The sequence below is a fragment of the Ursus arctos genome, unplaced genomic scaffold, assembly GCF_023065955.2.
Source record: "Ursus arctos isolate Adak ecotype North America unplaced genomic scaffold, UrsArc2.0 scaffold_25, whole genome shotgun sequence".
In the NCBI taxonomy this organism is placed as follows: Eukaryota; Metazoa; Chordata; class Mammalia; order Carnivora; family Ursidae; genus Ursus; species Ursus arctos.
Window position 1 is genome coordinate 8187632 of NW_026622930.1, and position 13694 is coordinate 8201325.

The 13694-nt window shown below is 36.2% G+C and overlaps 1 protein-coding gene across 4 annotated transcripts in view; it reads right to left on the bottom strand.

The window, feature by feature from the left end:
- The window catches only part of PAPOLA (poly(A) polymerase alpha), a 59612-nt gene that overhangs the window by 39923 nt on the left and 5995 nt on the right, over window positions 1-13694 (bottom strand). For 3 of the 4 annotated variants that reach the window (XM_044389940.3, XM_044389939.3, XM_026515336.4), the window contains exons 2-3: window positions 2583-2756; window positions 2111-2177 (exon numbers count right to left, since the gene is read on the bottom strand). In XM_044389940.3, coding sequence (XP_044245875.1) covers window positions 2111-2177; window positions 2583-2756 — 241 coding nt within the window. Of the gene's footprint in view, window positions 1-2110; window positions 2178-2582; window positions 2757-13694 lie in introns of those variants that run through there. The other variant, XM_044389941.3, reaches the window with a different exon arrangement.

A 13694-nucleotide genomic window follows, 5' to 3' on the forward strand; every position in this document is an offset into this window, starting at 1 on the left:
GATAGCACCCTAAAAAAGAATTAATCTGATCCCAAAATATCAACAGTGTCAACATCAAGAAATCCTGTATCAAGTCTTAAAACTAACCAGCTGGGGAAGAAATTTTCTCTACAAAAGGCAGACACAAAAACTTATGAAGCCTAACCTCAGTCCCTTTCTCTAACCAACTTACTACCTACAGTTAAGCTATAAAGAAAAGGACACTGATAAATCTGAACAGGAATGAGCATTACTTTCATTCATCCAAACACATTTTCTTGCCCTTAGTAAAACCAGCAGGAAGAACTCTGTCAAGAATTACTGCTTAAAGAAACTTACTGAAGTAAGTACCTGAAACAAAACTATCAATGAGGTAGTACTCACATTTCACATTAAATAAATCTAAGTTTTAACTTTGTCTACTTGACTATGGCTTTAAACTTAAATATTTAAAAAATGCCATTAAAACAAAGCTGTATTTCCTATAGAGGGTTAAGGAAACACTAAGTTCAATAAATGAGTAAAAAATACTTAAACTTGGACATCTGCTGCTCACCTCAAAATGAACTTCCTTTTTAAAATCCCATTCATGGGGTGCCTGGGTGGCACAGTCAGTTAAGGGTCTGACTCTTTATTTCAGCTCAAGTCATGATCTCAAGGTCCTAGGATCAAGCCCCATATCCAGGCTCCATGCTGCGTGGGAGTATGCTTGAGAGTCTCTCTCCTTCTGCACTGCCCCCCTCCCCCCCCTCTAAAATAAATCTTTAAAAATAAATAAAATCTCATTTGTATCAGGAATTCTATCAATTAGTGGGGCGCCTGGGTGGCACAGCGGTTAGGCGTCTGCCTTCGGCTCAGGGCGTGATCCCGGTGTTATGGGATCGAGCCCCACATCAGGCTCCTCCGCTATGAGCCTGCTTCTTCCTCTCCCACTCCCCCTGCTTGTGTTCCCTCTCTCGCTGGCTGTCTCTATCTCTGTCGAATAAATAAATAAAATCTTTAAAAAAAAAAAAAGGAATTCTATCAATTAGAAACATGCAGTACACTAGTCCCCCGTTTAGAACACTCCTTCTATTGCTGAAGTTTTAATCAGGTGCTTGAAATATATATATGCTGTTTTGAGAAAACAGTATTATAAATCTGACTCAAACCAAAAGACTTTCTTCTATGTTAATCCCCTCTTTCAAGTTTTCTTCAATCTTTGGTTCTCTTTCCATCAATTTTTCAGTTGTATTATAGATTAAATATGCATTTTGCACTGTGCTGAGAAAATTATCACTATTTAAGCAATTTTTTAATATAATCTCTACCCCCAACATGTGACTCAAACTTACGACCCCAAGATCAAGAGTTGCACCCTCTACAGACTAAGCCAGCCAGGCGACCCTATGCAATTTTAAAAAATGGGTCAAATGAATTCCACACACAACTCTAAGAATACAACTCCTTTACCACAAGCCCAGTCACAGGTTTATGAACTGTATGTATGATTTTTCATAATAAAGTTTTAGGAACTCAGTGAATATGATAAAAAACTAAACAGAGGGACGCCTGGGTGGCACAGCGGTTAGGCGTCTGCCTTCGGCTCAGGGCGTGATCCCGGCGTTATGGGACAGAGCCCCACATCAGGCTCCTCCGCTAGGAGCCTGCTTCTTCCTCTCCCACTCCCCCTGCTTGTGTTCCCTCTCTCGCTGGCTGTCTCTATCTCTGTCGAATAAATAAATAAAATCTTAAAAAAAAAAAACCTGAACAGATACTCAGTTTGAGAGTGTAATATCTGAAAACCTAAAAACTGTTCATTGCCATAGGATTGATGAAAAGGTAACAAGATTCTCAAATATTTAATATACATTTTTAAAGCATCTCTTCAGGGAAATATCTATTATTTCTGTGAAGCATAGTTTCAGCTTTAAATATCGCAACAAAAAAGTACTTATAAAAATCACTGAATTCAGTTCAGTTTTCCCTGCTTTCAAAATAACTAGAAACAAAATATAAATTCTGTTATCAAATAGTCTAAAACGGACTTTGCGTTAAAGACTCTAAATCCACGCTAATGAGAACAGCTTACTACTTAAGACTGCTGCTGTTCAGTTGGCAAATTACTTCATATACAAATAAGTCACCTTACCTTGCTTTCACTGATTTCTCGTATCCACTCTTTTACCAGGTTATTTAATTTTCCCAAAATTAAAATCCTGTTGATAGAGCAAATATCGATCAAGTATCAAGTTGTTTCATTACTAATTAAAATGAAAATCAGTTCTCAGTAGGTGGCTCCCTAAATTTTAACCAGTTTTTAAGATACCAGAAAGTAAGTACACACTAGTTAACTATATGTAGGCACTGTAACACTGGGTAAGGCATTCCTTTAGCTGAGTAATAAGCTTTCCCCTTCTGACAATTCTGTACTGTAATAACCAAAAGCATCAAAAATCAAAAGGGAATAAAATTCATTGTAGAAAAAAAGTTTTTTCTAAGCATCGGTCTTGCTCAAGACAGATTTCAGGGAACAATTCTGAGTAGATAATGCCTCAAAAATTAATTTATTACACTGATAAAAAATTATAAATTAAAAGAAAAACATATATGTGTGTATTCACCTGCGCTGCAGTTCCTCTTCCTCTTCAAAAACCCCAAAGGGCTTCAGAGTCTCAATTAGTTTCTGTGTAAGCAGGCAGTCAGTCTCCTTGGGGGCTGCTAAGCTGATAGGAGAGGTAATGCCATAGTGCTTCTGGGGCGGCTGTGTTTGTTGTGATCCCTGCGTTGTAACTGGACTACAAAACAAAATTAGATTAAATTACTACTAAAGAATTTCTACAATTTGAGACAAACTGCTTGACTAGAAAAAACTGCTTCAGTAAAATGCATTTCTAAACACAGTTGGTTCCCTGCCATACCCAAAAAGACTCCTTTCAAAAGATATCTTACAACAAAAAGTAACCAACCAAAAGCAAGCGACTCAAAAGAAAACTCTGTATCTCTTCCCACTCCACGGATTTTAACGTTTTCATTACCTAAATATCTAAATAAGCTATAAGAATCCATATCAAATATACTGGTAGAGAAAACACAATCTAGAATATGGTGAACTGAGAAACGACTTCTTGAAAAGGAGCCAAAATCTGTTGTATTGTTATTTCTAAAGCACGGACAAACACACTACAAAAACACTATAACCAATACAAGAGACTCCCCACAAACAGAACTTAGTATCTGACTCACAGTGAATAAAATTTATAAAATACAGGGTAAATAACAAAGATAACTTGAGGAATGGGGGGCAGTGTAGTCACACTAAGCTTATTACACATTTCTGGTGAGAGATTCACACTTCAACAGTGATGCTAGTCTAAAAGGTTTTTTTTCCCTCCATTTTAAGGGAAATTCCAGACTTTTACAATCAGTAGGATTTTACTATAACTGGTTAAATACAAAAAGGCATGGCATGCTTGAAATGTTTTAGGAAATTAATTTGACCCGAGTATTTTTCAATGAAACTCATTCTTGTTCTTATTCTCTTTGTTAAAATAATTGTAAGTCAACGGATGAGAGCTCCAAAGATAAGTAGCACAATTATTACATAAAAACTAACAAGTCAAATACCATACAAAATGAGGAATGGGCTAAGAACCTAACATCTGGATCAATTATTTCTCCCAAATCTGTTCCTTAAAAAATTAAAGTGTTTGTTTTACATACACACATACACACACCCCTACTTTTCTTCCCAAGTTCTAAGTATGGATTTTTTTTTATACTGAAGAGAAAAAAAAAAAAATGAAGTGCAATACTTAAGCAATAACATGCCAAATCCAAGAATCCTATGCAGGGAAGTCCCAATACGCATTTAATACCTATCCACTGGGTTCTGGTTTATACAGTGACTGCTGGACAGTGTTCTGTATTTTGTCTTCTGATACCAACACAGAACTAAGAATGCCAGGAAACCCATACTGCTTGTTTCTAAATTAGCCATTGGTCTGTATATTCTCTAGTCAATGTTTCCCGGTCTAGTTATGCACTGTCTCAATTTCAATCCAGGTTTTATAGTAATATTTACTAAATAAATATAAATCAGATATATTATCTGCTGCAGCAATTAACTCATCTCAGATCCTTGGTCCTACTCCTGTAACCTAAACTGCAAAGTTATATAAACGCTATGTTAATTCCCAGAGCTGGGGATCCACATGAGCACCAAGCTCAGACTAAATATCTTAATGTTCTATTTTTCAAATTTATGTAGCATCTCCTATGATTAAAATATACAAATTAAACTAAGTGTAAATGCATTCATAATGTCTTGGTCAGTACATATTTTTGCCAATAAACAGTTATCATCAGGTTCCATAAAAGTGATTATCAAAAAGGTAGCCCTCGGGGTGCCTGGGTGGCTCAGTCGGTTAGGTGGCTGCCTTCAGCTCAGGTGATGAAGATTCCAGGGTCCTGGGATGGATCCCTGCATGGCTGGGCTCCCTGCTCAGCGGGGAGCCTGCTTCTCCCTCTCCCTCTGCCTGCTGCTGCTCTGGCTTGTGCTTGCTCGCTCTCTCAAATAAAACCTTTAAAAAAAAAAAAAAAAAGGCAGCCCTCAAAACTGCCTAACCATCTGAGAATTCTCCTTCACACCACACATACTCTGATCTCAGATAAATCAGGTATTAAATGGAAACAGCACACTTATCACATATTCCAAAGTGATTATATTCTCTCCTATTTTTCATTGCTTCATGAGTTTCCCCAAGTAAACTAGACTACCACAGATTATGACTACCACAGGATTATGAATACTTTAATAAATTATTTTAACATGAGTAGAGCCAGAAATGAAAACAAGTGCAAGTTCATTCTAGCCAGACTTGGTTCAAGCAAAGTGAGCTTTCAAGTCAAGTGTGAACTGAATTCATGTTTTCATAACTTCAGGTAATAAACCTCTAGTGGATTGTTTTTTGTTTTGAGCAAGTAATACGTTTCTCTGCATTCATGCCTTTCAATCCATTGCCAGTTAAGTTGGATCACCAGCAAAATAGGAGTACTCACTCTCTGTAAAGTTAAGGCTCACTTATCTTTCCCATTTTTTTTTCTTTCTCAAATATTCAGGTTTTTCACTGTCACACAAAAAACAATGCTTGGAAAGGCACTGTCTACTTCAAAAATATCACCAGAATATTAGGATAACAACTCACATTTCTAAATTCACACTAAGTCTGCTCACCCTAATTTGAAAAATATGTTGATTTCTATGAGTTTCCACATTAACATTTTGATGGGGAAACAAATTAGATGCAAATTATAGCATTTTTATTTACTTTATTCAAAATATCATCACATCATCTAAAATAAAGATCACATTTGTCCCATCTAACTCAGGAAAGAACATAAGAGCATATGTCTGTCTACACATACAGAACATATTATCTAATTCAAGTACAAGTATAGAGCATATACTAACTCAAGAACGCATATAAAAAAATAAAAATGAATCAAAACCGAGTAAGAGAAAAGAAAGAAATACATACTCTGAAAGTTACAAGATACCTGTGCCTCCAATAAAAATGGTTTAATCGTGCTTAAATAGCTGGACTAGAAATTCCAAGCTGCCATATGCTTTGAATGTCCAAAATGTCCCAAGTAGAAATGCAAACCATGACACTGTACTTTAAACGGAGGTTTAAAGTCAAGTTTTCCATTCAATTTTAGTATTAGAAATCAAGCAGAGTGATAAAACAAGGATCTTTTATTTGCTGTTCTAACAAAACAAAAATACACATTCCAATACTGAGTAATTTAAAGAATTCTGCTTATAGACCCTATCCTGGAACAATACACCAGACAGCTATCAATCTCAAGAATGCAGAGTTCTTCCTCCCATTCTCAAACACATTAGACATCTGCCCATATCTATCACTTTCTATCAAATTTTTTACTAGCATTTAGTTTTCTTCAGACACTGTTCTATTTTAAAAATAAAATTCTAGGGGCGCCTGGGTGGCTCAGTCGTCAAGCGTCTGCCTTCGGCTCAGGGCGTGACCCCAGAGTCCTGGGATCGAGCCCCTACATTGGGCTCCTCCGCTGGGAGCCTGCTTCTTCCTCTCCCAATCCCCCTGCTTGTGTTCCTTCTCTTGCTGGCTGTCTTTCTCTCGTCAAATAAATAAATAAAATCTTAAAAGAAAAAAAAAGCTTTAAAAAAATAAAAATAAAAATAAAATTCTACAATTACATAAAACAAAGAAAAAACAGACTAGATACAGAGCTACAGTATCCATGACTTATTAAAATTTCCTTCAGGTTTTTACTATGAAGAACACTTGTGCTTTTCCTGAGCAGTTTATTTTCATCTCATGAACATGATTTATCTTTACTTTTAGGGTACTCTGAATTCTCAGAGTGAAACTGGTAGCCATCCAACAAGTTCTCTACTCTACACAATCTAAGTATCACTGTATCTCTGTTAAGAACTTGTACCCTAGGGGCGCCTGGGTGGCTCAGCCGTTAAGCATCTGCCTTCAACTCAGGGCGTGATCCGGGCATTGTGCGTCGAGCCCCCGCATCAGGCTCCTCCCCTATGAGCCTGCTTCTTCCTCTCCCACTCCCCCAGCTTGTGTTCCCTCTCTCGCTGGCTGTCTCTCTCTCTGTCAAATAAACAAATAAAACCTTAAAAAAAAAAACAAAAAACTTGTACCCTAATTTCTTGCTGTTTTATAGCTTTACCCGTATTTTCCCTTTTCACCCAACATTTAATGCAGAACATTTTGCTCCTTTTTAACATGTGACTAAAGCATTCTGTCTTAATCCCTTCTGGATCAGAGTAAGATATAAATACATACCTACAATTTATAGTACATATCCGAATTTTGCCCCCTCTCAAAATGACAAATGACAGCATCCCCATCCCACTTGTTCTGGTGAATAAGAAGAGTGGCATCTGGGGGGCCCAGAGTGTTAAGTATTTTCAGAATTTTTCTCTCAACCTTAGAACACAGGATATTTTCTTTACAATATTTAAGATATTTTCATCAAAGCAAAGCTTACACAGGACACATGCCCATTTTTCATTTTTTTTTTTTTTTTAGCTTTAACATTCTGTGTAACAAGTCCATTCCAACTACTCTAGTTTTGACTCTTGGCACCTTGTTCTCACTCCTTCTTTCTCCCTTGTCATGCCAGTCCACCATCCATACTGCTACCAAGTACATCTTCCTAAAACAGCTTCCTTAAAAACCTCCATGATTTCTGGTATGGGAATTCAAAACTCTTGTCTACAAAGTCTGCTCTCAACTCAGAAGCAATCTGCTTAAGTAGAAAGAAAGAAAGCAGGCCTGATTTCACAGCTACTAGTTATGTATCACTCTGGTTTCACTTCTGTCACTATTATCTGTAAGCTGTACCTCCAAAAATTTCTCTCTCTTCTCTACATTGGATGGCAAACTAGGAATTTAAAAACTATAGCACATCTATAACACTAAAGAGCAGTTTCCAAACACAGAAAGTTTTAATGCAATACTCAAAGAAAAGCCCATCCTTTCCCAATGTTAGGCTGTGCATAACGTGACTCTAATTGGGATAAATATTTAGGTACTTAGAATACCACATTTTTGTGAAATTAGTATATGACTGACTATAGGTTGCTTATTTCAGCTATATATCTATTTCAAAAGTTTAGGCATCTAACTTAATAAGTATACTCTGAAATATCGAGAACCACTCTGGTACAGTAATTATAAAGCTAACTCAAACAGTATAAGTTCCCATGATGTTAACTGTAGTTTAGTGGCCATATAGCCAAAGTATGATCATTCTTTAGATAAATTATACTAATAACCATTTCTTTTTTGTTTTGTTTTTTAAGATTTTATTTATTTATTCGACAGAGAGAGAGACAGCCAGCGAGAGAGGGAACACAAGCAGGGGGAGTGGGAGAGGAAAAAAGCAGGCTCATAGCAGAGGAGCCTGATGTGGGGCTCGATCCCATAATGCCAGGACCACGCCCTGAGCCGAAGGCAGACGCTTAACCGCTGTGCCACCCAGGCGCCCCCCTAATAACCATTTCAAGTCACTGAGGAAAGTACAGAACACTCAAATGGGTTTGGTTATCCATTGTAAAGTCTAAATTCCAGATGTCACGATATTTCAAAATATTGAAGAATCAGAAATATTTCAAAATATTAAAAACACTATTTTCAGACCATATTTAAGCAAGACACATAAAACTCAAAAGCCATACAGAAAAAGATTTACCTACATAAAAATATTATAGCTTTTATACAACAAAAATATATTATAAGCGAAGTTAAAACAAAATAAGTGAGGAAAATACATGTAACCTATCCCAAAAGAGTAACAGTCTCAATGTAGAGAGTTGTTAAATCAACTAAAAAAAAGTTTCACTGCACATCAGGCAAGCAAATCAGGACAACTAGTTTCCTGTCAGACTGCAGAAAAACAAAGTTGATACACATCTGGTAAAAATGAAAGAGCTATTATAAAACTACAGTATTGGTAATGGTGTAAGAAAACGAGCGCTCTTACCCATCACAATGCAAATGAACGTAATTTTAAAAAGCAACTTGGCAATATTCATTAAAATAAAAATGTATCCATTTTAAAAGTTTATGTTCAGCAACTTCACCTCTAGCAATTTATCTTACAGAAATATCAAGACACAAGACAAACCAAAGGCCCTGAAATTGGGAGACACGTTCTTTTTAATTCACAACACAGTTTCAATATAAACTCTAACACAAAAATCCAAATTTCCAGCAGCTTGCGGGATAGGAGTACAATGGATTGTAAGACAGGTCAAACATGGGCCTAAAATCCTGTACAGCAACAATACACTTGAAATTAGCAGTGCCTATCTCAGGTTTATCCCCTATGGGGGGTGGACATGCTTGGTATTTGTAAATACCTCTGTCACTCCACAGGTTCTAGAATTTGACCCTTCTCATAGGAATAATACAAAAAGACATCCAAGGTTGTTCACTGGAGGACTGTATACAATGTACTAACTGGAAACCACCTAAATATCCATTAATATAATATAGGACTGGTTAATTACAGTACACTCTTACAACATGATACTATGCCACATAAAAAGAATGAAGTGATTATTACATGCAGTAGCACAGAAAGATGCCCACAATATATCAGCTGAAAAAAAGCTGTGGAATATAATAATTATAATAGTATTTATTGAAACCTCAACATATTCTAGGTAGCATGTCAAGCACTTTACAATATTCCCAACTGTTCCTAACAACTCTACTATTAACTGTCTCCATATTACAGATGAAGAAAGTAGAGAAACAACGGCTTATCTAAATTCACTGGGCCAGGATAAGAACCCAGCACCTAACCTCTATGCCGAAGTACCTTTATACATCATTTACAATACATAGTTTTATATACTTAAAAGTTATTTGTTTTTATGTCTACAGATACATAAAAACACACCAGAAAGAACGAAGATAGAATTTTCACTTTGCACTTTATGAAGGTTTGTTTCAACTTGTTAAATTGTTTTTTAAATTAAATATAAATGACGCCATACAAAAGGTGAAAATCATCTAATTCTACTATTTATTCACCATTAAATTAGGTTAGTGATAGTAAGGAGGCCAAAATCATGCCCTAAAATTACTCCCTGGCAGCAAGAGACACCAAATAAATGTTCAATTTAAAACAATAATTAGTATTTTGATTGTTAGATTTAATAAATCCATTTATGCTAATCAAAGCAATTATCTTAAACTGAAATAAACAAGACTCTAAAAAATGGATTTTTTCCCATGCAATACTGCATTCAGAAATAGTTAAGTACAGCAAACCATGTTTTCATTGTTCCAGAAAACTGCTAAGGCATTCAAGGTTATCAAACTTCATCAATCCAGTTTTTCTAAAAGCATCTTTTTCTAATTTAACTTAATTTTGCCAAAAAGTATAGCATTTATTAGGCTAAAATTTACTGAATTCCTAAATATGTATGAAAGACAACACTAAGATCAGGAATACAAAGATAGTCTCTGCTCTCAGTGACAATCTCAGATTTGGTCTGGGACTCAGAACCTTAAAAAAAACAAGTAAGTGCAAAGTAAAAGCTTAAAATAAATACTACAGAAACAAAGAATCAAGGCTATGCCAAAGAAAATCATTAAGGAGGTGTGCACTCCAAATGACTTTGATGGGGGGTAGGAGGGAAGGCAGTCTAGGCAGATGACTAACACAGAAAAGGAAAGGACAACAAACCACCAATAGTGTTTTACCCAATAGTTAATGTTTAATGACTTTGCACCCCAATTTAAACAAAGCTCACACTACTGATGAATCCCTGCCTCCTCATATTGGGCATGTGGAATATGCTGTGGCCTAACAGTATCAACAAAGTCAAAATTCATAGCTACCAGCCAATAGAAAACACTTTATCATTTCTTCCTAGCTTTACTCATGTTAAAACTGAAATCTTAATTTGCCTGATAGTCTTCTTTGGAAGCAATCAGATAAATCACAAAAACATATTTAATGTAACAATTCACCACAATATAATTTGCTGCAAAGAGGCCTTAAACATCATGTGCCCACTGGGATTAAGGAGGAAAGAAAGCACACCAGACAGAAATGGAATAAGGGTCTGAATATTCATTCAATTAATTCTTAACAGAAATAATATAATCTCTTTCACAAAAAGTTTAACATAGGATGTTTTAATTTTACTAGTAGCTTAGTCAAGCCTAGAACCAAGACCCTGTATCTGATCACTAAGAAATTTTACCAAGAATCACTAATTCACCCCCCACGTGTTCTGTGTAAGTGGTACCAAACACATTTACAACCTCGCCATTCTCCTAAAATATGTATTCGAGGTCAATCAGCCGGTATTTAGGAGGCAGCAGCAGAGGTCCCAGTAATAATTTACGCTCAAAGGGACTAAATTATGATGAATCCCAAGGCCAAACTTTGGAAATGCAAGGCTGATTATGCAGGGGAAGGGTACTTGTTACTCAGTTACAAAAATGACGAAGTTATTCTTCCTTCCTAAGGTCACCTCCAACTGCCCCCTTGCCCTCTTTCTCCCAAAGAGCTAGAAGTAAAAAACCTGTCAGACCATAGTACTCATGCATCAGTTTGCCAACTACAAACTGAAAATGAAGAAAATGTAAATAAAACAGAAAATCTGAAAAAGTATAAAGATGGATTAGAAAGAATGGTCAAAAATACGTTGTCATAGTATTGTAACACGTTAACTTCAGGAAATGCAAGATGTTTCTGAGGACCAAAATGACAAGACCACTATTCTTTTACAACCCCAAAATTATAAACGCCATCATAAAATACAAGAAGCTGGTTTCTGGACAAAACACAGTGGGAATACGAATTTGAAAGACAATTCTGTGACAGAAAAGAGGTAGAAAATAAAGATATCTAGCAAAATCCTTACATTTTTCCTTTCCCAAATCCTTAAATTTCCACAAATGAGAAGGTTATATAATTCTGCAGACCTACAACCCAAAGATTAAAAAATAACACATTCCACAGAAGGCAGTGGTCACAAAATGAGAGTGTAGGGTGGTAAATCTGTACGTGGCTTTAAATAAATAAACCTAAAAATACACTCTAAGATCTCAGGTTCTGTAGTATATTACACTTTATGTATACTATACATATATAATACATGTCACCAGTATATAAAAAAAAAACTTGAGATTCAAATATTCTACACGCAAGAAATGTGATATTGAAAATTAATTCTGCTCCAACTGAACTGATGAAACATAGTTCCCAACAAAGTCCATAGCAGATGGTATAGTACTAGAATGAGAAGGGTACATGGAACCCACAGCTGAATTAAGCCCCAATCTACAACTTAAGCACCCTTAAGACCCTGGACAAGTGACTACTTTAAGCCTCAATTTAACTAACTTTATTTTTATTTATTTATTTATTTGACAGAGAGACAGAGCGCGCACACACGAGCGCAATCACAAGCAGGTGGAACAGCAGAAGGAGAAGCAGACTCCCATCTTGGTAGGGAGCCTGATGCGGGGCTCGATGCCAGGACCCCGGAATCATGACCTGAGCTGAAGGCAGACACTTAACGGACTGAGCCACCCAGGCACCCCTCAATTTAATCAACTTTAAAGGGAACTAATATCTCCTGCAGTTCTGCTGTTTTACAAATCATAAACTGAGAATGTGCATTTAAAGGTGCTGATTAATCAGAACAATGAACACACAAAACAAAAAACATGCCTCCAACTCCACCAAAATGGGAAATACTAGGAATCCAAATGGCTTCATTCTGGCCAGAAGGCTTTCACCTGAGAGGGGCAGGGTAGGGAATGGGGTGACTAGGGAACAGGAACTGAATTCAGGTTCATATATTCAATTCCAATATCTCCTAACTTCTCCATCAAAAAGCATGAACTGAGAACAGACTTAAGGTAATACACCACATTCCAAAACCATAGCCAACATTTATTCCGCAGCAAACAATTCAAATCTCTAAATCCTAAAATCTGAAAACCAAAATCATTCTGTTAGAAGTTATCTTCCCTAAAGGTTATCCAATTAATTGTTTTGCATCGACAACAACAAAAAATCTTTAAACCACATGTATGTCCATCCCTCCACACTATCCAAAAACCACCCAGAAAGGCTGCAATGACATCACCACTGGAAATAGCCCGTGGTGCAGCAGTTAGCTGTTCCTGTAAGGCAGCAATTCCCAAGTTCTCAAACTTTTTGGTCACAGACTCCTTTTACAATTCTTAAGACGTATTGAGGACCCCAAAGATCTTTTGCTTATATGGATTATGTCTGCCCATATTTACAGCATTGGAATTGTAACTGGGATAAATTTTTAAATGTTTATGTATTAAAGTAACAAATCTATTACATGTCAATATAATTTTTTTAAAACTGTCTTCCAAAACAAAAAATTTAGTGACACTAATCCTACTGCTTTGCATTTTTGTAAATCTCTTTAATTATGGCTTAATCAAAGACAGCTGTATTCCTCTATCTGCTTCTGCATTCAATCCCTCTGACAAGTTGTTTTGGTAAACACATATGAAGAAAACCTGGCATCACACCATCCTAACTGGAAGAGTATTTCAATGTCCTTGTCAAATAATTGAGGATATTCTTCTATGATACTACACCAAAACTCCACAAGTGGTATTTTATTGAAGATTAGTTACAGTATCAAAGCTGAAACCGTATCAATAAACCCCTTATACTACTGCATTAAAATCCATTGGTCTGGGGCGCTTTGCAGGTGGAGCCTGTGACTCTTGATCGCAGGGTTGTGGGTTCAAACCCTATGTTGGGTGTACAGATTACTTAAAAATAAAATCTTAAAAAAAAAATCCACTGATCTACACTGCACTTTGAATGTACCTTTTACTGATGTATGATTTTTATGACATCAAAATTAAGCTTATCTTCCAAATGTTGACACATTAATACAAAGTATATTTTTTAAAAACCGGTATCATTAATATCACTACCAATATAATCAGAACTATTTTTCAACTAGTAGGAAGCTGTCAAGCTCACAATGACAGAAACAAGCCTTCCAAAATTCTCGTTTTTAATCTTCAAGTTCAAATTTATCATTTGGCCACCAATGCTGTCAGCTGCTTTCCTTAAAGAGACAGGCTCACTTCATTTTTAGGAAAATGCTAAATGGTCCAAGTGTCAATACCCACAGTTCATCA